The 22,537-nt window shown below is 41.4% G+C and overlaps 1 protein-coding gene across 3 annotated transcripts in view; it reads left to right on the forward strand.

Moving 5' to 3' along the window:
- The first annotated feature begins 1,942 nt into the window (after positions 1 to 1,942).
- TCP11L1 (t-complex 11 like 1) overlaps positions 1,943 to 22,537 on the forward strand; it is a 34,938-nt gene continuing 14,343 nt past the window's right edge. The window contains exons 1-6 of one of the 3 annotated variants that reach the window (XM_030332011.1): positions 1,943 to 2,351; positions 5,145 to 5,331; positions 15,909 to 16,041; positions 17,632 to 17,752; positions 18,825 to 19,045; positions 21,292 to 21,428. In XM_030332011.1, the coding sequence (XP_030187871.1) occupies positions 5,169 to 5,331; positions 15,909 to 16,041; positions 17,632 to 17,752; positions 18,825 to 19,045; positions 21,292 to 21,428 (775 nt within the window). In that variant the 5' untranslated portion in view covers positions 1,943 to 2,351; positions 5,145 to 5,168. Of the gene's footprint in view, positions 2,352 to 2,420; positions 2,638 to 2,936; positions 3,062 to 5,144; positions 5,332 to 15,908; positions 16,042 to 17,631; positions 17,753 to 18,824; positions 19,046 to 21,291; positions 21,429 to 22,537 lie in introns of those variants that run through there. The other 2 variants (XM_030332012.1, XM_030332013.2) reach the window with 2 other exon arrangements.

Consider the following 22,537-nt stretch of genomic DNA (forward strand, 5'->3'; position numbering starts at 1 on the left):
TAGTTATTTAAATTTAATGAGTTTTATGGGTTACAGGTAGGAGACTTAATTATTACCTTCATTTGGTTTAGGACATACATGACTTATGCTCAGTCTTAAAGCATTTTTACAAATGAACAATTAATCACATAGCTTTTATTTTTTAAGACTAGGCCCCAAAACTATTTTTTAATGAACTAATTTATTATTTTTTGAGAGTGCACACGAGAGCAAGCGGGGGAGGGGCAGAGAGAGAAGGAGAGAGAATCAATCCTAAGCTGATGGCACAGAGCCTCATGCTGGGCTTGAACTCACCAACCATGAGATCATGACCTGAGCTGAATCAAGAGTCGGATGCTTGGGGCACCTGGGTAGCTCAGTCGGTTAAGCGTCCGACTTCAGCTCAGGTCATGATCTCACAGCCCATGAGCTTGCCAAGCCCCACGTTGGGCTCTGTGCTGACAGCTCAGAGCCTGGAGCCTGCTTCGGATTCTGTGCCTCCCTCTCTCTCTGCCCCTCCCCTGCTCATGCTCTGTCTCTTTCTGTCTCAAAAATAAAATTTTTTTTTTTCAACGTTTATTTATTTTTGGGACAGAGAGAGACAGAGCATGAACAGGGGAGGGGCAGAGAGAGAGGGAGACACAGAATCGGAAACAGGCTCCAGGCTCTGAGCCATCAGCCCAGAGCCCGAGGCGGGGCTCGAACTCACGGACCGCGAGATCGTGACCTGGCTGAAGTCGGACGCTTAACCGACTGCGCCACCCAGGCGCCCCTGTCTCAAAAATAAATAAAAACACACACACACACAAAAGAGTCGGATGCTTAACCAACTGAGCCACCCAACGACCCTGGCCCCAAAACTATTTCTATTCACATAGTTTGCTACAAGGTGAGAAAAGCATGGTTTTCTTGGAGCAGCCACTAGTCCAGCACCAAGATAAGCATGGTCCCTGCTACCTGTGATGGAGGGAGATGAAGCTCTAAAACAAGCTTGTTTTAGCATGAATTTTTTTTTGAAAAATTTATTGTCAAGTTGGCTCACATACATTATAGTCTTGAATTCAGGAGTAGATAGATTTCTGTGATTCATCACTTACATACAACACCCAGCTCTCATCCCAAAAAGTGCCTTCAATGTCCAGCACCCATCAACCTTCCCCACCCCCCCCCCCATCAACCCTCAGTTTTCTCTGTAGTTAAGAGTCTCTTATGGTTTGCCTCCCTCTCTGTAACTTATTTTTCCTTCCCTTCCCCTATGGTCTTCTGTTAAGTTTCTCAAGTTACACATTTGAGTGAAAACGTGATAATTGTCTTTCTCTGACTTCACTCAGTAGAATACCCTCCAGTTCCATCCACATTGTTGCAAATGGTAAGATTTCATTCTTTTATCATTGCCAAGTAGTATTCCATTGTATAATATATACCACATTTCCTTTATCCATTCAAGCATGATATTTTTTCCCTTCTAAAACACAGTTCATAAAACGCCCAAAGTGCTTACTGTTTCTGTACCTACACCAAGTGGAACCCTCATGGAAACTGCCCTCTGCCTGGCGTCTTTTCAGAACTGAAGTCTCGCTTTTCCTATGGACAAGTGTGGCATCCGCTTGGATAAAAGAGATGACCTCAAAACCAAAATGAGTCTGTGCCATTAAAGTGAGGCTTGGCTACCTAGGTGGTGGGCGTGACTTTTTTTGTTTGTTTGTTTCTTAACAGCCCAAATTAGAGGGGGATGATAAATTATGTGCACCTAGAAGACATGATGGTAATGTTTAAATTTGAAAACCCGGGCAGGGAAGGCTTTGAATGAGGTTGTGAATGAGCGGCCTATCGCTTTCTTTCACTTGACAAACTCCGTGCCAGCTCTACCACGCGTTCCTCTCCCGCCTTACACTTTCTCAGAAGGCGACCGCCGTTCTGTACGGAAACATGGCGCCGCCCTGCGTGGGGCGGGCACCTCCAGGTCCTGAGCCACCGCCCACTGTGCCCCCTCCGCAGACCCGGAGCCCACCTCTAGCATCTACATACGGAAACAGGGCGCCTCCTAGACTGAACCACCTCTCACTAAGCATCCTGGGTCCGGACAGGGCCGCGCCTCCCGCCTTTCCGTACAGAAACATGGCGCCGCCCTGCGTGGGGCGGGCGCCTCCCGGCTAAAAGGCTGCCTCCCCCTTCCCGACGCTTGAGGAACGGCCGCTTTGGCCGCTACCCACCGGAGTCGGGTAGGGAGGACGGCCCTCAGCGCGGCGAGGGATGCGGCCTCGGAAGGACAGAGGCTGAAGCGTCCCGTGCTCGCCGCTCATCGCTCCGCGCCTCCTCCCGTCTCATTCCCGGCCGGAGCGGCAGGAGGGAGCACGCCGACTCCGCGGCAGGTGAGGGAAGCGGGCGCGGAGGCTGGCAGCCCTGCGGGGCCCGCACGGGAGGCGTGAGGTGGAAACCACAGGCATTTCTTCGCCTCCTCCGGGGAGGTCGGGTCCCGGTGCTGTCGGGTGGAGGCGACGGAGTGGCAGGGACGGCGGCGTGTTGCGGCGTAGGACGGCCTTTGTCCCACCCCTCGAGGCCGTGCTCAAAGCTCACCCCGCTTCCATCGCTTGCTGCTGGCCCGCCACTCCCTCGCCGGCCTGAACAGTTGTTTACAACGGAATCTGGACGCTGAGAGTGAGTGACACTGGGTGCCAGAGGAAGCGGTTCCCGGCATCGGTGGACAGACCCCCTTTACTTTGCTGAAAGACCCTTTCTGGTGGGGAGTCTCTTGTGGCAGCTGGGGCCCGGCATGTAGCTCGGATAGAAGGTCTCTAGGGCAAGTGCGAGAATCCTCCTACCCTCGGTTCCCTCCTGAGGCGGAGCAGGAGTTAGTGATTGTTGAATGAATGAGCACGCTGTAAGCAATAAATGGTTCCTTGCTGCATCCTGTAGCCCTATAAATATAGCTTCCATTTGTGGAAAGCTTGTAGTGTGCCAGCTGCTGTTATGCACGTTCTGTCGTCTGATCTTCCCCCAAATCGAAGAATTGGGTAGCTGCGTTTTACAGATGAGGAAACTGAAGTTTCACAGTTAGTAAAGAGCCAGAATTGGAACCCAGGTATGTCTGAGGCCAACGCCCATCCTTCCCACAAACGCTGACATCACAGAGATGACACAGCTGTCAACAAACACTTACTGGGTATCTGTTTGGAAGATATACGGATGGAGCATATGTGGGAAATATGGTTGGTCTTGGGCATTAAGAAGTTAAAAATCTAGGTGAAGAGTTTTGTTGTTGTTGTTTTTTTTTAATAAAACTAGCAATTTTCCAATCTTGCCCCAACTCATCTTTCCCTCTTCATCACCTGCCACTTGTTCTTCTGTTTATTTTCGTGTGCCTTCACGTGTGCCCTTTGAGTGAAATGCCTCCCTTTTCACCTTTTCTCTCCCACTCCGGACATATTTTAATTGGACGGAATCCTGCTCTTTCCAAAAAAAAACAGCTCAAATGTCACTTTTACCGGGAAGGTTATCCCAACTCCTTACAGGCAGAATTAGTTTCTCCCTCTACTATGTTCCCGTAGTGGTTTCATAATGCCATCAAGGCTTCAGTTTCGCTCTATTTCCTTGTAAGCATGTCTCCCCCTCCAGACCTATTTAAATAAGTATATTTTGAATTGGATCTAAGGCTATGGTGCATGCTAGACACGCAGCAACTAGCCCTACAAGAGTTCAGAGAAAGGTGCAAACACTGTGGGGAAGTGTCCTAAGAGGAGTAGGACTTGAGCAGAATCTTAAAAGGATGGGGTTAGTTTACTGAGCTGAGTATTAGAGACCCAGAAAGCGTGCCTTCCTCCTCACCATGCAGAATGAGTTACTTCATCCTTTCTGAGCTCATTCTCAGCATGTGAAGAGGATAAAATTAGAAGTGTATTTGTTTGTCCTTTCTCAGAGAATATGCTGGCAATGTTGTCTTTTGGATCTTGGAGCATTTCCAGAGCCTGATAGGATTTAGGACAGAGGAGATGGGTGTCTGGAGTGGGATGTTGGAAGGTAAGAGGGAACTGTATTAAAGAAACCTTCATATTAATAATACAGGCCTAAAAAAATAATACAGGCCTGGAAATGTCAATTCCAGTAACTTCATTCTATTTAATGGAGGGATCTGAAATTTTAGATAATTATATCAAATGATTCTTCTCTGTCTAATGGGCAAAAGAGAGTCTGCCAGACCTTTTCGAAGCTGCCAACATTTCTTCTGATCCCTGGATTACCCTCCAGGTGTATAATAAAGTCTAATTAGCGTTTATGAAAATGTTTTGTGATCTCCAAGTGTTGATGATACAAATGCTAATTATTTGCAGTATTCTTGTGAATGCAGAAACATTGTGTCTGTCTTCTCCCTTAATTAGGAACACCTTAGGAAGAGAAAACTCTAGGAAAAAAAACTCGGGGAGAAAAGAACTTGACAAAAACTTGTATGGCAAAAAGAGGCTAGTATTCCAGGCGTTTTTTAACTGGCCCAAACCAACACGTTAAGTATTATTCCTGTTCTAACCAGCAACTAAAAAAATTAAAACCCCACCCAACCCCATACATCGTGGTTGTTTGCAACTTCCTACTTACCATCTTTTCCTGCCGGCTGACAAGTTAATAAAAATATTGGCCCCATACATTATTCCTAAATGCTTCATATGCTTCTACCTTCTATGTGTCAGCCCCCAGTATCTTATCCACATAACAGGATCAGAGAACCAGCTCCATGGTCCAGTGTATTCAACTGGAAGCCCAAGTTAAAAGCATGATTTCCAAAGGCTTTTCCTCTCCGCTCTCAGGAAAGAAAGGAAAGAATTGAAGAATTGAATCACTCTTTGATCAAAATAGAAGCAGGCAGTTTATAGTGTTATCTTCCAACAGTGTAAGATCCTGGTTTTGACTTAGGAGTGGGACAAAAATACTCAAACCTGTCACTCTATCTGAGGTACAGGTCCATGAATTTGATAAATTGTAAGTGTCATTTTACAGGTATCTGTTTAATCATTGAGGTAGAATATGATAGCTGGATAAGATCTTTGCAAGCCCACTCATTATTACACATGAGAAATGGAAACCCAAAGAGAATAAATGATTTGCCCAGAGTCAACTGCCAGTTAGTAACAGAGCTAGAACATTTTGGTTCACTTTTTTTTTTTCTTTCCTAGGAAAGTGAATAAACTTAATTGAGAATGTCTGAAAACCCTGACAAGCCCAATATAAATGAAGCAGGAGAGTCAAAATCAAGTGATTCTGAACAAGGCCTTGAAGATGCTGTGGAAGGTTCTGATGAAGCTTTACAGAAAAATATAAAGTCGGGCTCTCCCAGCACCCAAAGAATGCAAAGACCTCACCGTAAGCAAATTTAACTTTGGTTAGAAGGAATATTATCATTGTTTTTCAGGTGATATTTTGGTTAGGCTTCCTTATACTTGTGACCCTGAGCTGGGTTCTTATCATATGAGAACATTGCCAATAACCAGCATTTAAGAATAGCAAGTTTCTCAACTGGCAGCCTAGTCACTTGTGGGTTTTCAGTTGCTTGAGAAATTAAAGTTTTAGAATAATGTCCAGAATATTTCTGTCTTCCTCTAGTGTCAGTGACCTTCCACTTTCTCTGAATTGCTTTGAGAACTAGGAGGGTGGAGTGCAAATTGTAGCTTTAATTAAAAAAGCATTTGAAAAGTCTCAGGCAGGTTCCAGCCAGGACTGTGCTCATGCAGGCTAAAAAAGGTTTTGAATGTGAGTGAGGTCACCACACCCTAACTTCACTGCCTGGGGGCTTAGTTCCCACGAGGTTGAGGGGATTCAGTTTGCGGAATGTATGGTGAAGTCATTTCAGATCCCTGACTGGGAGCGGGCCTCACTGATGAAAGGGTGGCAATTTCCACAAGTATTCCCAGCAGTTGCCCCAACTCCTGTCTTTTATTAAGAATACTTAAGCTTTTTGAAGTGGGTCCAAAAAATGAAAGTTTTAAGAGGGAGTGTCATAGTCTAAGAATGTCAGTGCTGATGTTATCTTTTTAAAGTGTAGATGATGGGTAGTTCTGCATATTTGAAAGAAGTATGAACATTTTTTGGGTTTGAGGTGTGTTTCTTTTAAAATGTTCAAAGCCCTTCTCAGGTAATTTATTAGTCCCCATAATATTCTTTTCACTTTTATTATTTTTTTAAATTAAGTACGCTTAATTACTTAACGTGGGGCTTGAACTCCGACTCGGAGAACAAGAATTACATGCTCTGCTGACTGAGCCAGCTGGGTGCCCCTTAACATAGTATTCTTATAGCAAACATTAGTAGGCCCCATTTTATTGTGGCTTAGTATCACATAGATTTTGATGGATATACTGCTAGGTTCATCCCAGCACACAAAGTATACAAAGACCTCACTAAAAGCAAATACGACCTTTGGTCCTCTTGGTCTCCAATATGTATACTTAGAAAGCTTCTCGGGGCGCCTGGGTGGCTCAGTCGGTTAAGCATCCGACTTCAGCTCAGGTCATGATCTCGTAGTTTGTGAGTTCAAGCCCCGCGTCAGGCTCTGTGCTGACAGCTCAGAGCCTGGAGCCTGTTTCAGATTCTGTGTCTCCCTCTCTGTCTCTGACCCTCCCCCGTTCATGCTCTGTCTCTCTCTGTCTCAAAAATAAATAAACGTTAAAAAAAAAGAAAGCTTCTGTTTTCCCATTTTTACTTATTTTTTTATTTTTTTACTTTTTAGTTATTTGTTTTTAAGATTTTATCTTTAAGTAACCTCTATACCCGATGTGGGACTCAAACTTACAACTCCGAGATCAAGAGTTGTATGCTGTACTGACTGAGCCAGCCAGGCATCTCTGTTTGTTTGTTTGTTTGTTTATTGCTTATTATTTTTTTTTAAGTAGGCTCCAGGCCCGATGTGGGGCTTGAACTCGCAACTCTGAGATCAAGAGTCACATGCTCTACTGACTGAGCCAGTCAGCCTCCCCTGTTTTCTCATTTTTAAAATGAGGAAAATACACTCATCTCTTAGATGGTTGTAAAGATTAAATGAATTCATGTAAAGCACTTAGAACAATGCTTGGCATCTAATAAATGTTCAATAAATATTGTTAATACTACATGTCATCTGTTGCATTTAAAGATACCAGGACTGATTGCTGTAATATAGATGCAGATGGCCAACATGATGGTTTTATCACTACAGTTCCTGATAAAGGAGGACCTTTGGTTTAGATCTTTAGTCATTCTTTAATTGATGGCTTTGCCTTTGGCATCCTGTCAGTCTAATGGCATGACTCCAAATTAATATCAAGTCAACACTAGACTACATTCATTATCTTTGACTGTATGTAGGTATGTCCTTAAGGCAAGAGTCCTTACGCTGGGACCCATGATTAAGTGTTAGGGGATCCAGGAACAGCCAAAAAAGTTTATCAATATTTGTATGCATATGCATTTTTCTAGGAAGAAGGTTATGGAAGATTTAATTAAATTCTCATAGAAGTCCATACCAAAACAGAATATAAAATCAGTGCCGTAAAATATTCCTCTGGCTTCCTTGCTCTTTCTCCTTATAATAATAGGTAGGCACAGGGCTGTGGTAAAGCTCAGGCCCCACAGCCTGGGGGCCACATCAAGAAGCATCACTGTACATATACAGCATAAATAAGAATTTATAAAGTATGAAATCATCTCTGCAGACTTTTTTTTCCAAACTGTGTAAATGAGTAGCTACTGAGTTTCTAGTAACTCTAAAATCCCTTCTGGAATTCTACAAATTAAAATGTAAATAGCAAAGAGACAACCTTTAGTCTTGCAAGTTATAATAGAGTAATATTTTAAGGGTAGAATTGCTATTGGTAACTATGATATTGTGATTAATAATAAGAAATATATTTGGTCTTTGTCCAGTTTCTGGCAAAGAGCGCCTTTGGAATTTCCTAAGAGCTATAAGCGTGTCTTTTGTTATGTTAATGAGGCGACTTTTGGAAAGCACCTAGGTAACCTAATGATGGGGGCTGGTTGCCAGGGGACCCAGCCCTGTGATTAGAGGGTTGGAACTTTTAGTCCCATCCCCCAGCCTTCAGCATGGGGAGAGGAGGGGTTGGAGGTCGAATCAATTGCCCCTGGCCAGTGATTTAATCAATCATGCCTATATAATGAAGCCTCCATAAAAACCCAAAAGGACTGTGTTTGGAGAGCTTCCAGGTTGGTGAATACACAGTGGGTGGTGCTGGGAGAGTGGTGCGCACCCTCAGGGCAGGGAAGCCCTGCACCCTTTCCCCATACTTTGCCCTTATGCATCTCTTCATCTGGCTGCTTCTGAGTTAATATCTTTTTATACTAAACCAGTAAACCTGGTAAGTAGAATGTTTCTCTGAGTTCTGGGAGCCACTCTAGCAAATCAAACCCAAGGAGGGAGTCATCAGAACCTCTGGTCTATAGCACCCATGACCGCCTGGACTTGCAACTAGGGCAGTTTTGTAGAACTGAACCCTTAACCTGTGGGGTCTCACAGTATCTCCAGGTAGATAGTGTCAAAACTCAATTGAATTGTAGGACACCCAGCTGGTTTCTGACAACTGTTTGGTAGTGTTGGGGGAAAGCACCTCACCCCGCCCCTGTACACATTGGGATTTGGGTGCAGAACCTTCAGTAAGTGATACAGAATATTGAAAAAGGACGAGTGGCTTCCTTGTAGGAATTGGCTGGCACTAGTCCGAGGTGGTGCTTTGATTCTAAAAGATAATCTGTTCTGTAAACATAGAGATGTTTACATCTCTAAAAGTAAAGATCAGTCAGCTGCAAATTAATGTCTCCCCTGAGATTCTCTACTTCCATATACTCTGCTCACAAAGCCTGTTCTGTTCTGGTGTTTAATCACCTTTTGACCAGTAGAAGATGCTGTATTCAGATGAAAAACTTCACATTGTTATCCCAGTTAATATTTGCCATTTAGCATTTTGGTTTATTAAATCAGGTCTTTGTGAGTTTAATTAGTATATCCCAGTCATCCTTAGATAAATGGATGGCACAAGTTCTTAATTTTTTTTAAGCCTATTTATTTAGGTACTCTCCACACTCAGTATGGGGCTTGATCTCGCAACCCCGAGCCAGCCAGCTGCCCGTAAGTTATTACATTTTTTTAAAATGTTTATTTGTGAGAGAGAGAGAGAGAGATAGATAGATAGTGGGAGCAGGGGAAGGGCAGAGAGAGAGAGAGAGACACACAGAGAATCCGAAGCAGGCTCCTGGCTCTGAGCTGTTAGTACAGAGCTTTACACAGGGCTCGAACTCACGAGTCGTGAGATCATGACCTGAGCCGATGTCGTACGTTTAACCGACTGAGCCACCCAGGTGCCCCTAAGTTCCTATATTTTTAAAGCTCATGACTAGACTTTGAGTTATAGTGTCTCTGTGTTTAGTCAGTGAGTCAGTATTTATTGAATGCGGGGCGCCCGAATGGCTCACTCGGCTCTTGATTTCAGCTCAGGTAATGATCCCAGGGTGGTGAGATTGAGCCCCGCATCAGGCTCCTTGCTGGGCAGTGCTGGGCATGGAGCCTGCTTAAGATTCTCTCTCTCTGCCTGCCCCTCTGCCCTTCCTCCACTTGCGCTCTCTCTCTTTCTCTCAAAAACAGTATTTTTTTCTATTGAATGAATATTATGTATCAGGGATACAGCAGTGAGTCAGGCCTGCAAGGTCTCTTACCTCATGGAGCTTGCAGTGTAGTGAAGAAGACAAAATAACAAGCAATTTCTACAGCACAGTAAGTTCTGTGGATAAACTTTACCCTTGCTTCACTATGCTCCCTCTATAGTAGTTTTGGGTGATATTTGCCATCTGCCATCCATAAATGTCCAACCACTTGTCTGACTAGAAGTGTATCTTTAGAGTGTATGGACTTCTCAGATTACAGAACAACTCAGTAAGGAAAGGTAGAGAGTAGGAACATTCTGAATTAGGTTTTCATTTTATTTTAAATCTATTCACCAGCTTCCCAAAGGGCATGTTTACTTGGTTTGGTTTTCAGTTTCTTTAACAGGGTATCAGTGCACAAATGCTATAAGGGAATCAGCAGCAGCTTTAGCTTTATATTGCATAGTAAAATAAATTCCAGGGTAAAATACATGTGACCTTACCATTTTTTATGGCTCTTATTACAACTCTTCACAGGTTCTCTTCACAAGTTGAAATGAAACCATGTTGTCCACTAAATTGTATATTTGTGTTCTCATGAAATTGGTAAATTTGAGAATTCTGAAAACAAAACAAAAAATCCCACCCACAACCCTGTAATTAGTATGCAGTGACCAGTTTCTGTGTATGTAGACCTGTAACCTATCCTGATCCTATCTTAGAATTGTAGCTTTTAGCTTTTTTGATCAGGTATCCTTCTTTAATAAGTTTGATTAAGTAGTCTCTAACTTGGACAGCTCTGTAAATTTTCTTCTTCCTGGTGTCTCATGTTCTTAGCACTTGGTACAAGCTGTTTTATCCCAAGTGTGCCCCAAATCATGAGAACACACTTGTGTATAATTTGGAAGAGTCTCATCTTCTATGGGACATTCCTTTGGTTTTACTGTCTTCTTTTTGCATATTAGGAAATAATGGCTGTGGAAGATTTAAAATGACTTGTTCAAGGTCACATTCAAGAGTCTGGAGGGAGCTGAAATTCTTCCTTCCTCTGTCCCTTGTGTTTCATGACTAGGTAGCATAAAAACACTGTGTATTTATCATTACCCAAATTCCCTAAATTGTTGAAAAATGGTAAATTAATTGTGAAAACTTGGCGTGTTTCTATTATTTTCATAAATTTTAGATGATTAGACATTTGAAGATTTTTGCAAAAACCAGGGTCAAAACCAAACTTGGAAGCCCTGATGATGGAGCTTTTTTTTTTTTTTTAATGTTTATTTATTTTTGAGAGAAAGAGAGAGATCCCTAGAGGGGGAGGGGCAGGGAGAGGGGGACAGAGGATCCAAAGGGGTCTCTGGGCTGACAGCAGTGAGCCTGATACAGGGCTTCAACTTATGAACTGTGAAATCATGACCTGAGCTGAAGTTGGACGCTCAACCGACTGAGCTACCCAGGTGGTCCTTCTGAATCTTTTTTTTTTTTTAATTTTTTTTTAATGTTTATTCATTTTTGAGACAGAGACAAAGCATGAACGGGGGAAGGTCAGAGAGAGAGGGAGACACAGAATCTGAAACAGGCTGCAGGCTCTGAGCTGTCAGCACAGAGCCTGACGTGGGGCTCGAACTCACAGACCTCGAGATCATGACCTGAGCCGAAGTCGGACACCCAAATGACTGAGCCACCCAGGTGCCCCTGAATCTCTTTTTAAGAGATAAGAACTTGGCATGCCTGGCTTGCTCAGTTGGTGGAGTGCATTACTCATGATTTCAAGGTTGTGAGTTTGAGCCCCACATTGGGTGTAGCAATTACTTTAAAAAAAAAAGATCTTAAAAGGGATAAGAACTCTATGTAGTTTAATAATTCCTGACATTTGATGTTGATATATCACAGTGAAAGTTCCATTTTCTGATACATGGTAACAGAAAATATTAGCTTGAATAAATTTAATAGTATATATATATATATATATATATATATATATATATAGCAAATTCCTGCTAAATGTCTTTGAATTTTTTTTAGTTTATCTATTAAATTTTTTTTAATGTTTATTTATTTTTGAGATAGAGAACATGATCAGGGGAGGGGTAGAGAGGGAGAGAGAGAGAATCCCAAGCAGGCTCTGTGCTGTCTGTGCAGAGCCTGATGTGGAACTGAAATCCGAAGCTTAACTGGCTGAGCCACTCAGGCTCCCCTGAATTTTTTTTAAGTTTATTTTTTGAGAGAGGGCACAAGCAGAGCAAAAGCCGAGAGGGAGAGAGAGTGAATGCCAAGAAGGCTCTGCACCACCAGCATAGAGCTCAATGTGGGGCTTGAACTCACAAACCGTGCGATCATGACCTGAGCCAAAACCAGGAATCCGATGGTCAACCAAGTAAGCCTCCAAGTGCCCCCCGCCTTTGAATTTTTAATCAATTTTATTGAGGTAGAATTTATATATAATAAAATTCCATTTTAAGCGTGTAATTTGAGTTTTGACAAATGCATTTACAGTTGTGTCACTACTACCACAGTCCTGCCCCTTGACAGTGAATCTTTCCCACTGTCTTCTGGCCTTTGGCAGCCACTTACTTTCTATCTCTATAATTTTGCCCTTTTTATGATTTCAAATAAATGGAATCATACTGTATATAGTCTCTTATCTGACTCTTTAACTTGGGATAATGCTTTTAAGATTCATCTGTGTTTTTGCATGTTGCAACTGGGATCGCTGGGTCATGTGATAAGTGTATGTTTTACTCTATAAGAAACCAAGAGATTGTTTTCCAAAGTGACTGTACCATTTTTTATTTCTACTGTTTGAGACTTCCAACTGCTCTGCCGCTATGTCAAGACTTGGTTATGATCAGTCTCTTTAATTTTGGCCATTCTATTATGTATGTAGTGGTATCTCAGTGTGGGTATTTTTTTTTTTTAATGTTTATTTATTTTTGAGAGAGACAGAGTGTGAGCCGGGGAAGGGGCAGAGAGAGAAGGAGACAGAATCTGAAGCCGGCTCCAGGCTCTGAGCTGTCAGCACAGAGCCTGACGCAGGGCTCAAACTCAAGAACCATGAGATCATGACCCGAGCTGTCAGACGCTTAACTGAGCCACCCAGGTGCCCCTCAATGTGGTTTTAATTTGCATTTCCCTGATTATAAAATAAAAGGAAAAACCTACAACGTTCCACCTGTGTGGGGCAAAACCCAGTCCTTCCTCCTGTGTTTTTCTCCCGGGTGCCTGTGTCTCTTTAGTATTCACATAGAGTAGATCACTTCTGGCCACCAAATGTGTGGGGTGATTTTCCCCCACCAAGTAATTTCCTGTGATACTACCTGAATTCCTATAATTCAACTCAATTCTGACACTATTTATGCAGAGATAACATAAGATCTCACAGGTGAAGGGCTTAGTCCCACACCCATCCCTCCACTTTGGACAATAGTCACAAATCTAGGTTATTACCTGTGCTTTTGACCAACCAGCTATAGATTGGAGATTCTAGCATCCCTTTCATAAATTCTATTAATTTACTAGAGTGGCTCACAGAACTCAGGGAAACACTTATGTATACCAGTTTATTAAAAGATAAATAAAAGTGAACAGCTAGATGAAGAAATATATAGGGTGAGGTCTGGGAGGGTCCTGAGTGCAGGAGCTTCTGACCCTATGGAGTTGGGGTGCATCACCCTCCTGGTATGGATGTGTTGGACAACCTGGAAGCTCTCTGAACCTTCTACTATTGGGACTTTATGGAGGCTTCCTCATGTAGGCATGATCAATTATTAACTCCATTTTCAGCCCTAAGTATGGAATCCTCTCTGGAGGATAGGGCTGAAAATTCCAACCTTCTAATCATGGCTTGGTCTTTCTAGTGACCCACCCCCATCCAGAAGCCATCCAGGAGCTCAGAGTCATCTCAGGAGAACAAAATATGCTGCTAGTGCTTATCGCTTAGGGATTAAGAAAGGTTTTAGGAGCCCAGTGTTAGGGAGGGGGTCAAAAGCCAAATATTAAAACAAGAGATGCACCTAGTGTTCTTATCACTTAGGAAATTATAAGGGTTCTAGGAGTTTTGTGCCAGGAACCAGGGTCAGAGAACAATATGTATATTTTCTGTTATCTCTCACTGATGACTAATGATGTTGAGCATGTGTTCTTGGCCTGTTGTGTATCTATCTGCTTGAGAGAAATGTCCAGACTTTTTGTCTACTTTTTACTGGTTGTCTATTATTATAAGAGTTCTTAATATGTTCTGGATACAAGTCCTTTATCAGATTTGTGTTTTGCATATATTTTCTCCTATCTGGCATGCCTTTTATATTCTTTTTAGGAGTCTTACACAAAACAAAAGTTTTAAATTTTGGTAAAGCACAATTTATCAATTTTTTTCTCTTTTATGTTGAGTTTTTTGTATCTTACTCTAAGAAATTTTGCCTAACTCAAGGTAGATTTCACCTGTGCTTTCTCCTAGAAGTTTTACAGTTTTAGCTCTTGTATTTAGGTCTGTGGTCCATTTTGAATTTGTTTTTTACTTATCTTGTTCAGTAAGGGTTGAGGATCATTCTTTTCCATACAGATAGCTAATTGTGTCAACACCATTTCTTGCTTATTGACCACATGTACACGTATGTGTGTATGTATGTATGTATCAGTCTATTTCTAGGTCCTCTGTTCACTTGCTCTGTATATCTGTCTTCATGCCAGAAACACACTGTCTCAATTGTTGCAGTTTTATCCTAAGTCTCGAAATTAGTTTAAGTCCTGCAACTTTATTCTTTTTTCAAAAAAGTTTCCACTTGTCTAGGTCCTGTGCATTTCCATGTAAATTTGAGAATCAGTTTGGCATTTTTTTATTAAGGTTACTTTATTTTGAGAGAGACAGTGAGAGGAGGAGAGAGAGAATCCCAAGCAGGCTCCACACTGTTAGCACAGAGCCCGATGTGGGGCTTGAACTCATGAACTGTGAGATGACCTGAACTGAAACCAAGAGTCTGATGCTTAAGCAACTGAGCTACCCAGACGCCCCTCAGTTTGGCATTTTCAACAAAAAACCTGCTGGGATTTTAACTGGGATTGCGTTTTATCAGTAGATTAATTTGGCAGAAATAGAAATTCTCAGTATTATGAGGTTGTCAATCTGGGCTCTGATTTTTATATATTCATTTTTTTTTGCCAGTATCCATGGAGCAAATTTTATTTATTTATTTAGTATTTTTATTAATATTCTGTGGAAATACAGAGAAGGATTTTTGTTGAGTGTTCCCAACTTCCCCTTATGTGACTGGATAAAGATTTTTACCAAACAGGATATGACCAGCTCTTAGATTTGTTTCCTTTTGTTGTTGTTGTTGTTGTTGTTGTTTGTGAGCAAAAGAAAAAAGTAAAGAGGAAGGAAAATAATTTTTTACTAACCTAAGATCTTCATAATTGTTAAACCCTGTGCAAACTAGGAAATTATTTATCTCATTTTAAGCCCAGATCTTATCACCATCACAGAAAATTAATATAGTCCTCTTCCAGGTCAGTGCTTTTCAAATTACGGTTATAAAACATTCTTAGTATCCTATACAGGGTAGTGGTTTTAACATTCTCTGAATAGCACTGGTACCCTAGACTACTTGATGAAATTTTAATTTGACAAGGTTCATTCCTGGCACAGTATTAGTGGTGGAGCAAAATATAAACTGCTGATGGGAGCAAATGAGGAAATCCTAAATCTGGTGTCTCCTTTTTAAAATTTAGAGTAGATAGGGGCGCCTGGGTGGCTCAGTCGGTTAAGCGTCCGGCTTCGGCTCAGGTCATGATCTCACAGTCCGTGAGTTCGAGCCCCGCGCTGGGCTCTGTGCTGACATCGCAGAGCCTGGAGCCTGCTTCGGATTCTGTGTCTCCCTCTCTCTCTGCCCCTCCCCTGCTCATGCTCTGCCTCTCTCTGTCTCAAAAATAAATAAAAACATTAAAAGAAATTTTTTTTAAAATAAAATTTAGGGTAGACAGAAAGCAAAAGGATCAGAAAACAACCCTCAGCGTATTGGGAAATTTGATAGTCTGTGACTTTAAAAGTTTCTCTCCATTTAATTTAATCATTTCCATTGACCAGTCTTAAGTAAAAAGTCCAGATATTTTGAGAATTGGAAATGGTCTCTGCTTTTGGGACTCCAGGTTAAAAGAAAAATGAAATAGGTAAAATTCTGTTGTTTGAAATTGCCAGAATATTTTCATAAATAGAGGCATAGCTGAAGTTATTAGCTGGTACCAGAACCACTGCCTTCTCCTTAGTTTAATAGAAATTTTAATCTAGAGAAGCGAATCTCTTACACTGGGTTTTGTTACAGCTAGTCCTCCTCGATTTGTGACAGTAGAAGAACTTCTAGATACAGCGAAAGGAGTTGCTAACATGGCTCTAGCCCATGAAATTGTAGTAAATGGAGACTTTCGGATTAAACCAGTTGAATTACCAGAAGACAGGTAAGGCGGTTACTGAGTTACCTTGTTTAGTGGAACTCTGCCATTTCCCAGTTCTGCAAAGGTCTTCTCCACTTGATGTCAGTATATTCAAATGTATTTTTCCTTTTGTATGTAGTTGCTAAAAAAATAAAATGTCTATACTCAGAATTACTAGTGTTTGAAAGTTGATCTCAGGACTACTGCTCCTAAATAAAAGGTCTAGGAAATCTCCTGTGGAAATCTTTCATGTTAGCTTCTCCCTACTGCATAGGGCCTAGTGTCCTATCTTGTGTTTTCATTGTATTGTTTCATTCATTTCTTGTAACTATCACATCATACTATAGTTGTTGGTTTCCTAGTGTTGGTTTACTAGTGTTCTTCACCAGATTATAAACTCTACAAAGACAAAGGATTATGCATTATTCTCTATATCCCTAGCACCTGGTACATATCCTATCAAATCTTAAACTCTATTGATTGTAAAATGTGTCTTTTAAAATGTATTGTCATAATAAAAATCATTGCTCATTATAATTGTAAACGTGCCATCATATGGGGCACCTAGGTGGCTGAGTTGGTTGAGCATCCAACTCTTGATTTTTTGGCTCAGGTCATGATCTATTGGTCTTGATTTTGCTCAGGTCATGATCTGTTGGTCATGAGATCAAGCCCTGTGTTGGGCTCTGCACTGACAGTGGGGAGTCCGCTTGGGATTGTCTCTCTCTCCCTCTCTCTTTGTCCCTCCCCTGCTCATGCGTGTGTGTGCACACGTGTTCTCTCTCTAAATAAATAAATTAATTAATTTTTAAAAAAGTGTCATGATAAAGATTGGGATTCTGTTAACCAAGGAGGGAGGAGGAATGACTGCTAGGTTGCCAAGCTATACTGTTGCCCACGTGAGTCTTCTAAATATAACTTTACAAGCATTTCTTATATGTTCTGCAAAGAGAGTACTTTTTCACATTAAGAATGAAGAATTACCTGTTTTGCTCTTACAATATAAAGATTTTTTTTTTAAGATTTTATTTTTAAGTAATCTCTATATCCAACATGGGGCTCGAACTTCCAACCCTGAGATCATGCTCTACCAACTGAGCCAGCCAGGTGCTCTTAGAGACCGGTTTTAATGAGATGTTATATGTTAGTTGTTAGTTGGGTACCTAATTCAATAATTGTCTCATATATCATATAGGAATAGGGTATTTTCTAGAAATAAAGTCCTTCAGCCTATATACATGCTGAGTTGTTATCTTAAACTACTTAATCATAAATATCTTAAGAAACTTTCTGGTAACAGGGAAAATTAAGAAAACAGCTCTGAACTTTCCAGTATGCTTTTATCATATGACCCCTTATATGCTATTAATTGGTCTAAGGTCATCTGTGAAATTAGTTGAAAGTTATTCTGTCCAGTGAGGTACTTACTGAAATAAATCACTAAACTAAAAATAGCTTATGTGACTGGTATAAGTATATCTGGGAAATCTTTCCTTCATCTAAATTATTTTTAAAATTTCTCACCCTAAACCCATAGAATTTGTGCTTTCGAAAGTGATTTGAGCCTCAAAATATTTTCATTTTTTTTTTCTTCCTTTTTTCATTTGCTTCCAGCTTGGAGAAGAGAGTAAAGGATATTGTACATAAAGCTTTTTGGGACTGCTTGAGTGTCCAGCTAAGTGAAGACCCCCCAACATATGACCATGCCATCAAACTTGTCGGAGAAATCAAAGAGGTGAGATGGAGGGCAAATTGTAGTGCTTTTCTGGTGTATTAGGAGTATTCAGCCTGTCTGTGTTACTGTGCCAGAAGACTTTAAAGAAATTGAAGGATTGAGAGGTTAACATACCTGCTGAATTGTGGATTAAGACTTTTTTTGGCTTAATGCCTTTTTAAAAATTTCAAACAAGCTGTGATAACCCAAAGGCTTTACTTTTGTAAATGAAGGTTTATATTTTTTAAAACAATTATTTAAAGAAAACAAAAGTTATTTGACCAAGCACAGGTGATTAATAAAAATTTTAATCGGCTTAGATATGTTTAATTTATAATGGCCAAAGAGTGACTCAGTCTGTGGGATAGAGAAGGTATTAAATGGAAGTTAAGACTCTTTCTGCAAATACCTTTAGCAGTAGTTGAAAGAGAAAAATGTATCCATGGAAACTGGCATCTGTATTTGGTTCAGAGGCTCACGTTAATTACTGTGTTTTTTCTCACTTTTAACAGCTTGTTCATCTATTATCCTGTTGATTGCTACCTAGACCTTAAACAGAAGCTTAAATAGCTCGTCTAAATGATTTGCAAACGGATGCCTGGCTGGCTCAGTCAGTAGAACATGTAACTCTTGTTCTCAGAGTTGTGAGTTTGAGCCCCATGTTGGGCTTAGAGCTTACTTAATTAACTTACTTGGTTACTTAAATAAATGAGGGGCACCTGGGTGGCTCAGTCGATTAAGTGTTATGGCTCAGGTCATCTCATGGTTTATGGGTTCAAACCCCACGTCCGCCTCTGCACTGACAGCTCAAAGCCTGGAGCCTGCTTCAGATTCTGTGTCTCCCTCTCTCTCTGCTGCTCCCCTCCTTGTGCTCTCTCTCAAAAATGAATAAACATTAAAATAAATAAATGATTTGAAAACATGTTTTTCTATAGATTTGTTAAAAGGTTAAAATGTTTTACAGTTGCAATTGTATTATGGTATTACAGTAACTATTGATAAAGCCTTATTTGGGTAATTGTAAATTCCTTTGTGTATAACGAAAAATGATGTCTAAGAAACTTTGATTAAACTTGGCTGTGCTCTCTTGTAGACTCTCTTATCTTTCTTGCTGCCTGGTCACAGTAGACTGAGAAACCAGATAATGGAAGTCTTAGATCTGGATCTGATCAAGCAAGAAGCAGAGAATGGGGCCTTAGACATTTCCAAGCTGGCAGAATTCATTATTGGCATGATGGGGACAGTGTGTGCACCTGCTAGAGATGAAGAAGTTAAGAAACTAAAGGACATTAAGGAAATAGTGCCCCTTTTCAGGTATGGGGATTGTGTTAATCACCTTCAGTGCACTTAATATACAGAGCCCATTTTCAGATTTAGACTTCGAGTGTAGATACTCATGAATTTTTAAAAAGCAAACATTTTTTTTTTAAATACAGAAAAGTAGAAAGAAGGAAAAAAAAAATCACCCACGGTTTTACCACCCAAAGGCAAAATCACTGCTAATCATATTGATAATTAAAAAAAATTTTTTTTTTATTTTATTTCGAGAGAGAGCTTGAGCAGGGGAGAGGCAGGGAGAGAGAGAATTTCAAGCAGACTCCACGCTGTCAACATGGAGCCCAATACGGGGCTCCATTCCGTGAACTGTGAGATCATGACCTGAGCCAAAACCAAGAGTTGGACGCTTAACTGACTGAGCCACCCAGGCACCCCCAACTTATATTATTTTTTAAAACTCTCTATAAGCATTTTCAATGGCTGCAAAATCTTCATTTGCATAGATATAGTTAACTATTACTATGTTAAGATGGACAATTAGATTACCTCTAATTATTTACTGTTTAATCCTGCCATGAACATCCTTGTGTACAAAACTTTTTTCTGTATTTTAGGTTATTTCCTAACTATAAGTTCTTAAAGTGGGATTACTGTATCAGAGGATAAGAACAGTTTTAAGACTCTCATTGCATGTTAGCAAGTTGCTTTCCAAAAGTTCCTTTCATTTTCAGCTTCTTTTATATCATATCAATATTTGGTACATATAAAAATGCTATGCATCATGAAGTTACCTCAGGGTTCAGAAAGCATTGAAAAGACCTCCTAAGAAGGGGTGTGTGGCTTGCTCAGTGGGTAGAGCATGTGACTCTTAATCTTGGGGTCCTGAGTTTGAGCCCCACATTGGGTGTGGAGATTACTTAAAAATAAAATCTTAAAAAAAAAAAAAGACCTCAAAATTGATTTGTTCACTCATTCAACAAGCTCATATTGAGCATCTCTTATGTGCTGGGTATGGTGCTAGACTTTAGAAATAGTAAGAGCTTCTAATTTGGCCAAGTTAAGGGAGGAGTTTCCTAGGAGGTGAGACCTCTGGGGAAGATAGCTTGCAGCAAACTCAACCTAAACATAAATTCCTACTGGGAAGAGAATGGAGCGGGGAGCCTGGCAAAGTGGGAGTACATACACTGTTAAAAGGAGGCAGTTGATTGTGGCCGTGAAGAAATGTGGGTCCATGTTGTCAGATCGTTAGATTTTTTTCAGGAGAGGCTGGAAATAGAGGTTTTTAAAAACACTTTGTGAGCACAAACATGTTCATGGGTTACTCCAGTCAGTGGCCGCCAGGTGGCAGTTTCCAGCAGTCTCTCATCTGCAGCGGGTGGTTTTGGGGAACCTCTAGGAGTACTCAGAGGAGAGGCAGAATGTCCCCCAAGAAGTGGGCTGTCCCATGTGTTTGGGAGGTAGACAGGATGGCAGGGAAGGGACCCTGAATTGTTCCTCAGACTGTGTGTCCTTTCCACACATAATAAACTCCCACACAGAAGGTAATTGTGTCATACAGTTCAGTCAGTCCCAGAGGGTGTCAGGGGACTCAGGACGTTTGAACCTGTTCCCCCTTGTGTGTAGGGCCTCAGCCAAACCTGTACCTTGGGTTCTCAACCACCTTCTGCAAGTAGGTCACTCAGCAGTTTCCTGCCTCTGGAGAAATAGCTATGGTGTGTGACCTGCAGGATTGAAGGCATCCTTAGCATCGAGTCAGGTCTGCCCACTGGGTACATTCAGAGTGTGAACATGCAGTTCTGCCACCAAAACTAGAATAGAAAACATGCCCTGAAACTAAGAGCCTGGGGCGAAAGGAGAGGAGAAAGGAGAGAGTTCTTGTTCGTTCTTCCTGGGAAAGTGAATTAATGTGTGTGAGAGAGTGGAGACCCAAGTGGTCAGCTCTCTGCCCTTGACCTTGGGTCCTGGCTGTCCTTCGTCCGTGGTTGCTGGGAGGGCCGACCCAACGCCAAAGAACAGGTCCCCAGGCAGTGGGGGAGCTGTGTTTGCTTGGGGGCAGGGTGTGGGGGGGGGGAGGGGGGACAGAGGCAGCTTAAAAATCTGCAGTCTTTTCAATCCATTATTTAGATTTTTATGTTTTCTTAATCTACACTCTCAAGATTTTTCGAACTTGCTGCCCTTTCTGAAATGAGAAGCCTCTCTCAGATCAGCTCCCCTCTTTCCTCTAAAACAGTGCTTGCTTTACAAGTGCCTTGTTCTAAATCCTTTTCTTCCTTTTCTCTCAGGGCAATTTTTTCCGTGTTGGACCTAATGAAAGTGGACATGGCGAACTTTGCTGTCACTAGCATTAGGCCACATCTCATGCAGCAGTCAGTTGAATACGAAAGGAAGAAGTTTCAGCAGCTTTTGGAGAAGCAGCCAAGTACGTCTAATGCTTTGTGTGCCCTTTCATTGTGTGTTTTTCCCATTCCAGTTCTGTAGCTTTTTGTACAACGATACTGTTTTCAAGACAAAACTAAAATTTAGTATGCGACCATTCTAATTTGAAGGCTTAAAAGCACAAGACTTTGGACCTGAAAAGAAAACTTTATTGACAAGCAAGAGAAGTAAAAGTAGGATATCAGAATAGAAATTTAAAAGCATGAAGTCCGGGGGCGCCTGGGTGGCGCAGTCGGTTGAGCGTCCGACTTCAGCCAGGTCACGATCTCACGGTCCGTGGGTTCGAGCCGCGCGTCGGGCTCTGGGCTGATGGCTCAGAGCCTGGAGCCTGTTTCCGATTCTGTGTCTCCCTCTCTCTCTCTGCCCCTCCCCCATTCATGCTCTGTCTCTCTCTGTCCCAAAAATAAATAAAAAACGTTGAAAAAAAAATTAAAAAAAAAAATAAAAGCATGAAGTCCTAAATTAAATGTTTCTTTTTAAATCTTTTTCTTTTTTAAATGTTTATTCATTTTTGAGAGACAGAGCGTGAACAGGGGGAGGGACAGAGAGAGAGAGAGGGAGACACAGAATCCAAAGCAGGCTCCAGGCTCTGATATGTCAGCATAGAACCCAGCGTGGGGCTTGAACTCAGGAACTATGAGATCATGACCTGAGCCGAAGTCGGATGCTTAACCTAAGACTGAGCCACCCAGGCTCCCCAAAATGGGTTTTTAATGAAAACACCAGTTTGAGGTAAATTGTATGCTTGGCCGTGATTTTTAAAACATGACACACTTCTTGTAATTATTTAATTCACTTTCTCCTCTAAGGTACATGAAGAAACTTTACTTTGCCTCTGTTCTATATGCAGAAAATCTTTCTGGTTTTATACCCACAAAAAGTCTCATTTTTATAAGCCTCTCAGATGACTACAGGAATACAGAGCACTAGAGAACCCAAAACTGTGTTGCCTTTCAAGGGTGCTCTTTTTGGTCTCTGCACTGGCATCTGATGTTATGATTAAATTGCAATCTTTGGATCCTATTTATTCATGTATTAAGTTTATTTTGAGAGAGAGCAGGGGGAGGGGCGGAGAGAGAGGAGGAGAGAGAA

Source organism: Lynx canadensis, chromosome D1 (genome assembly GCF_007474595.2).
Source record: "Lynx canadensis isolate LIC74 chromosome D1, mLynCan4.pri.v2, whole genome shotgun sequence".
Classification (NCBI taxonomy): Eukaryota; Metazoa; Chordata; class Mammalia; order Carnivora; family Felidae; genus Lynx; species Lynx canadensis.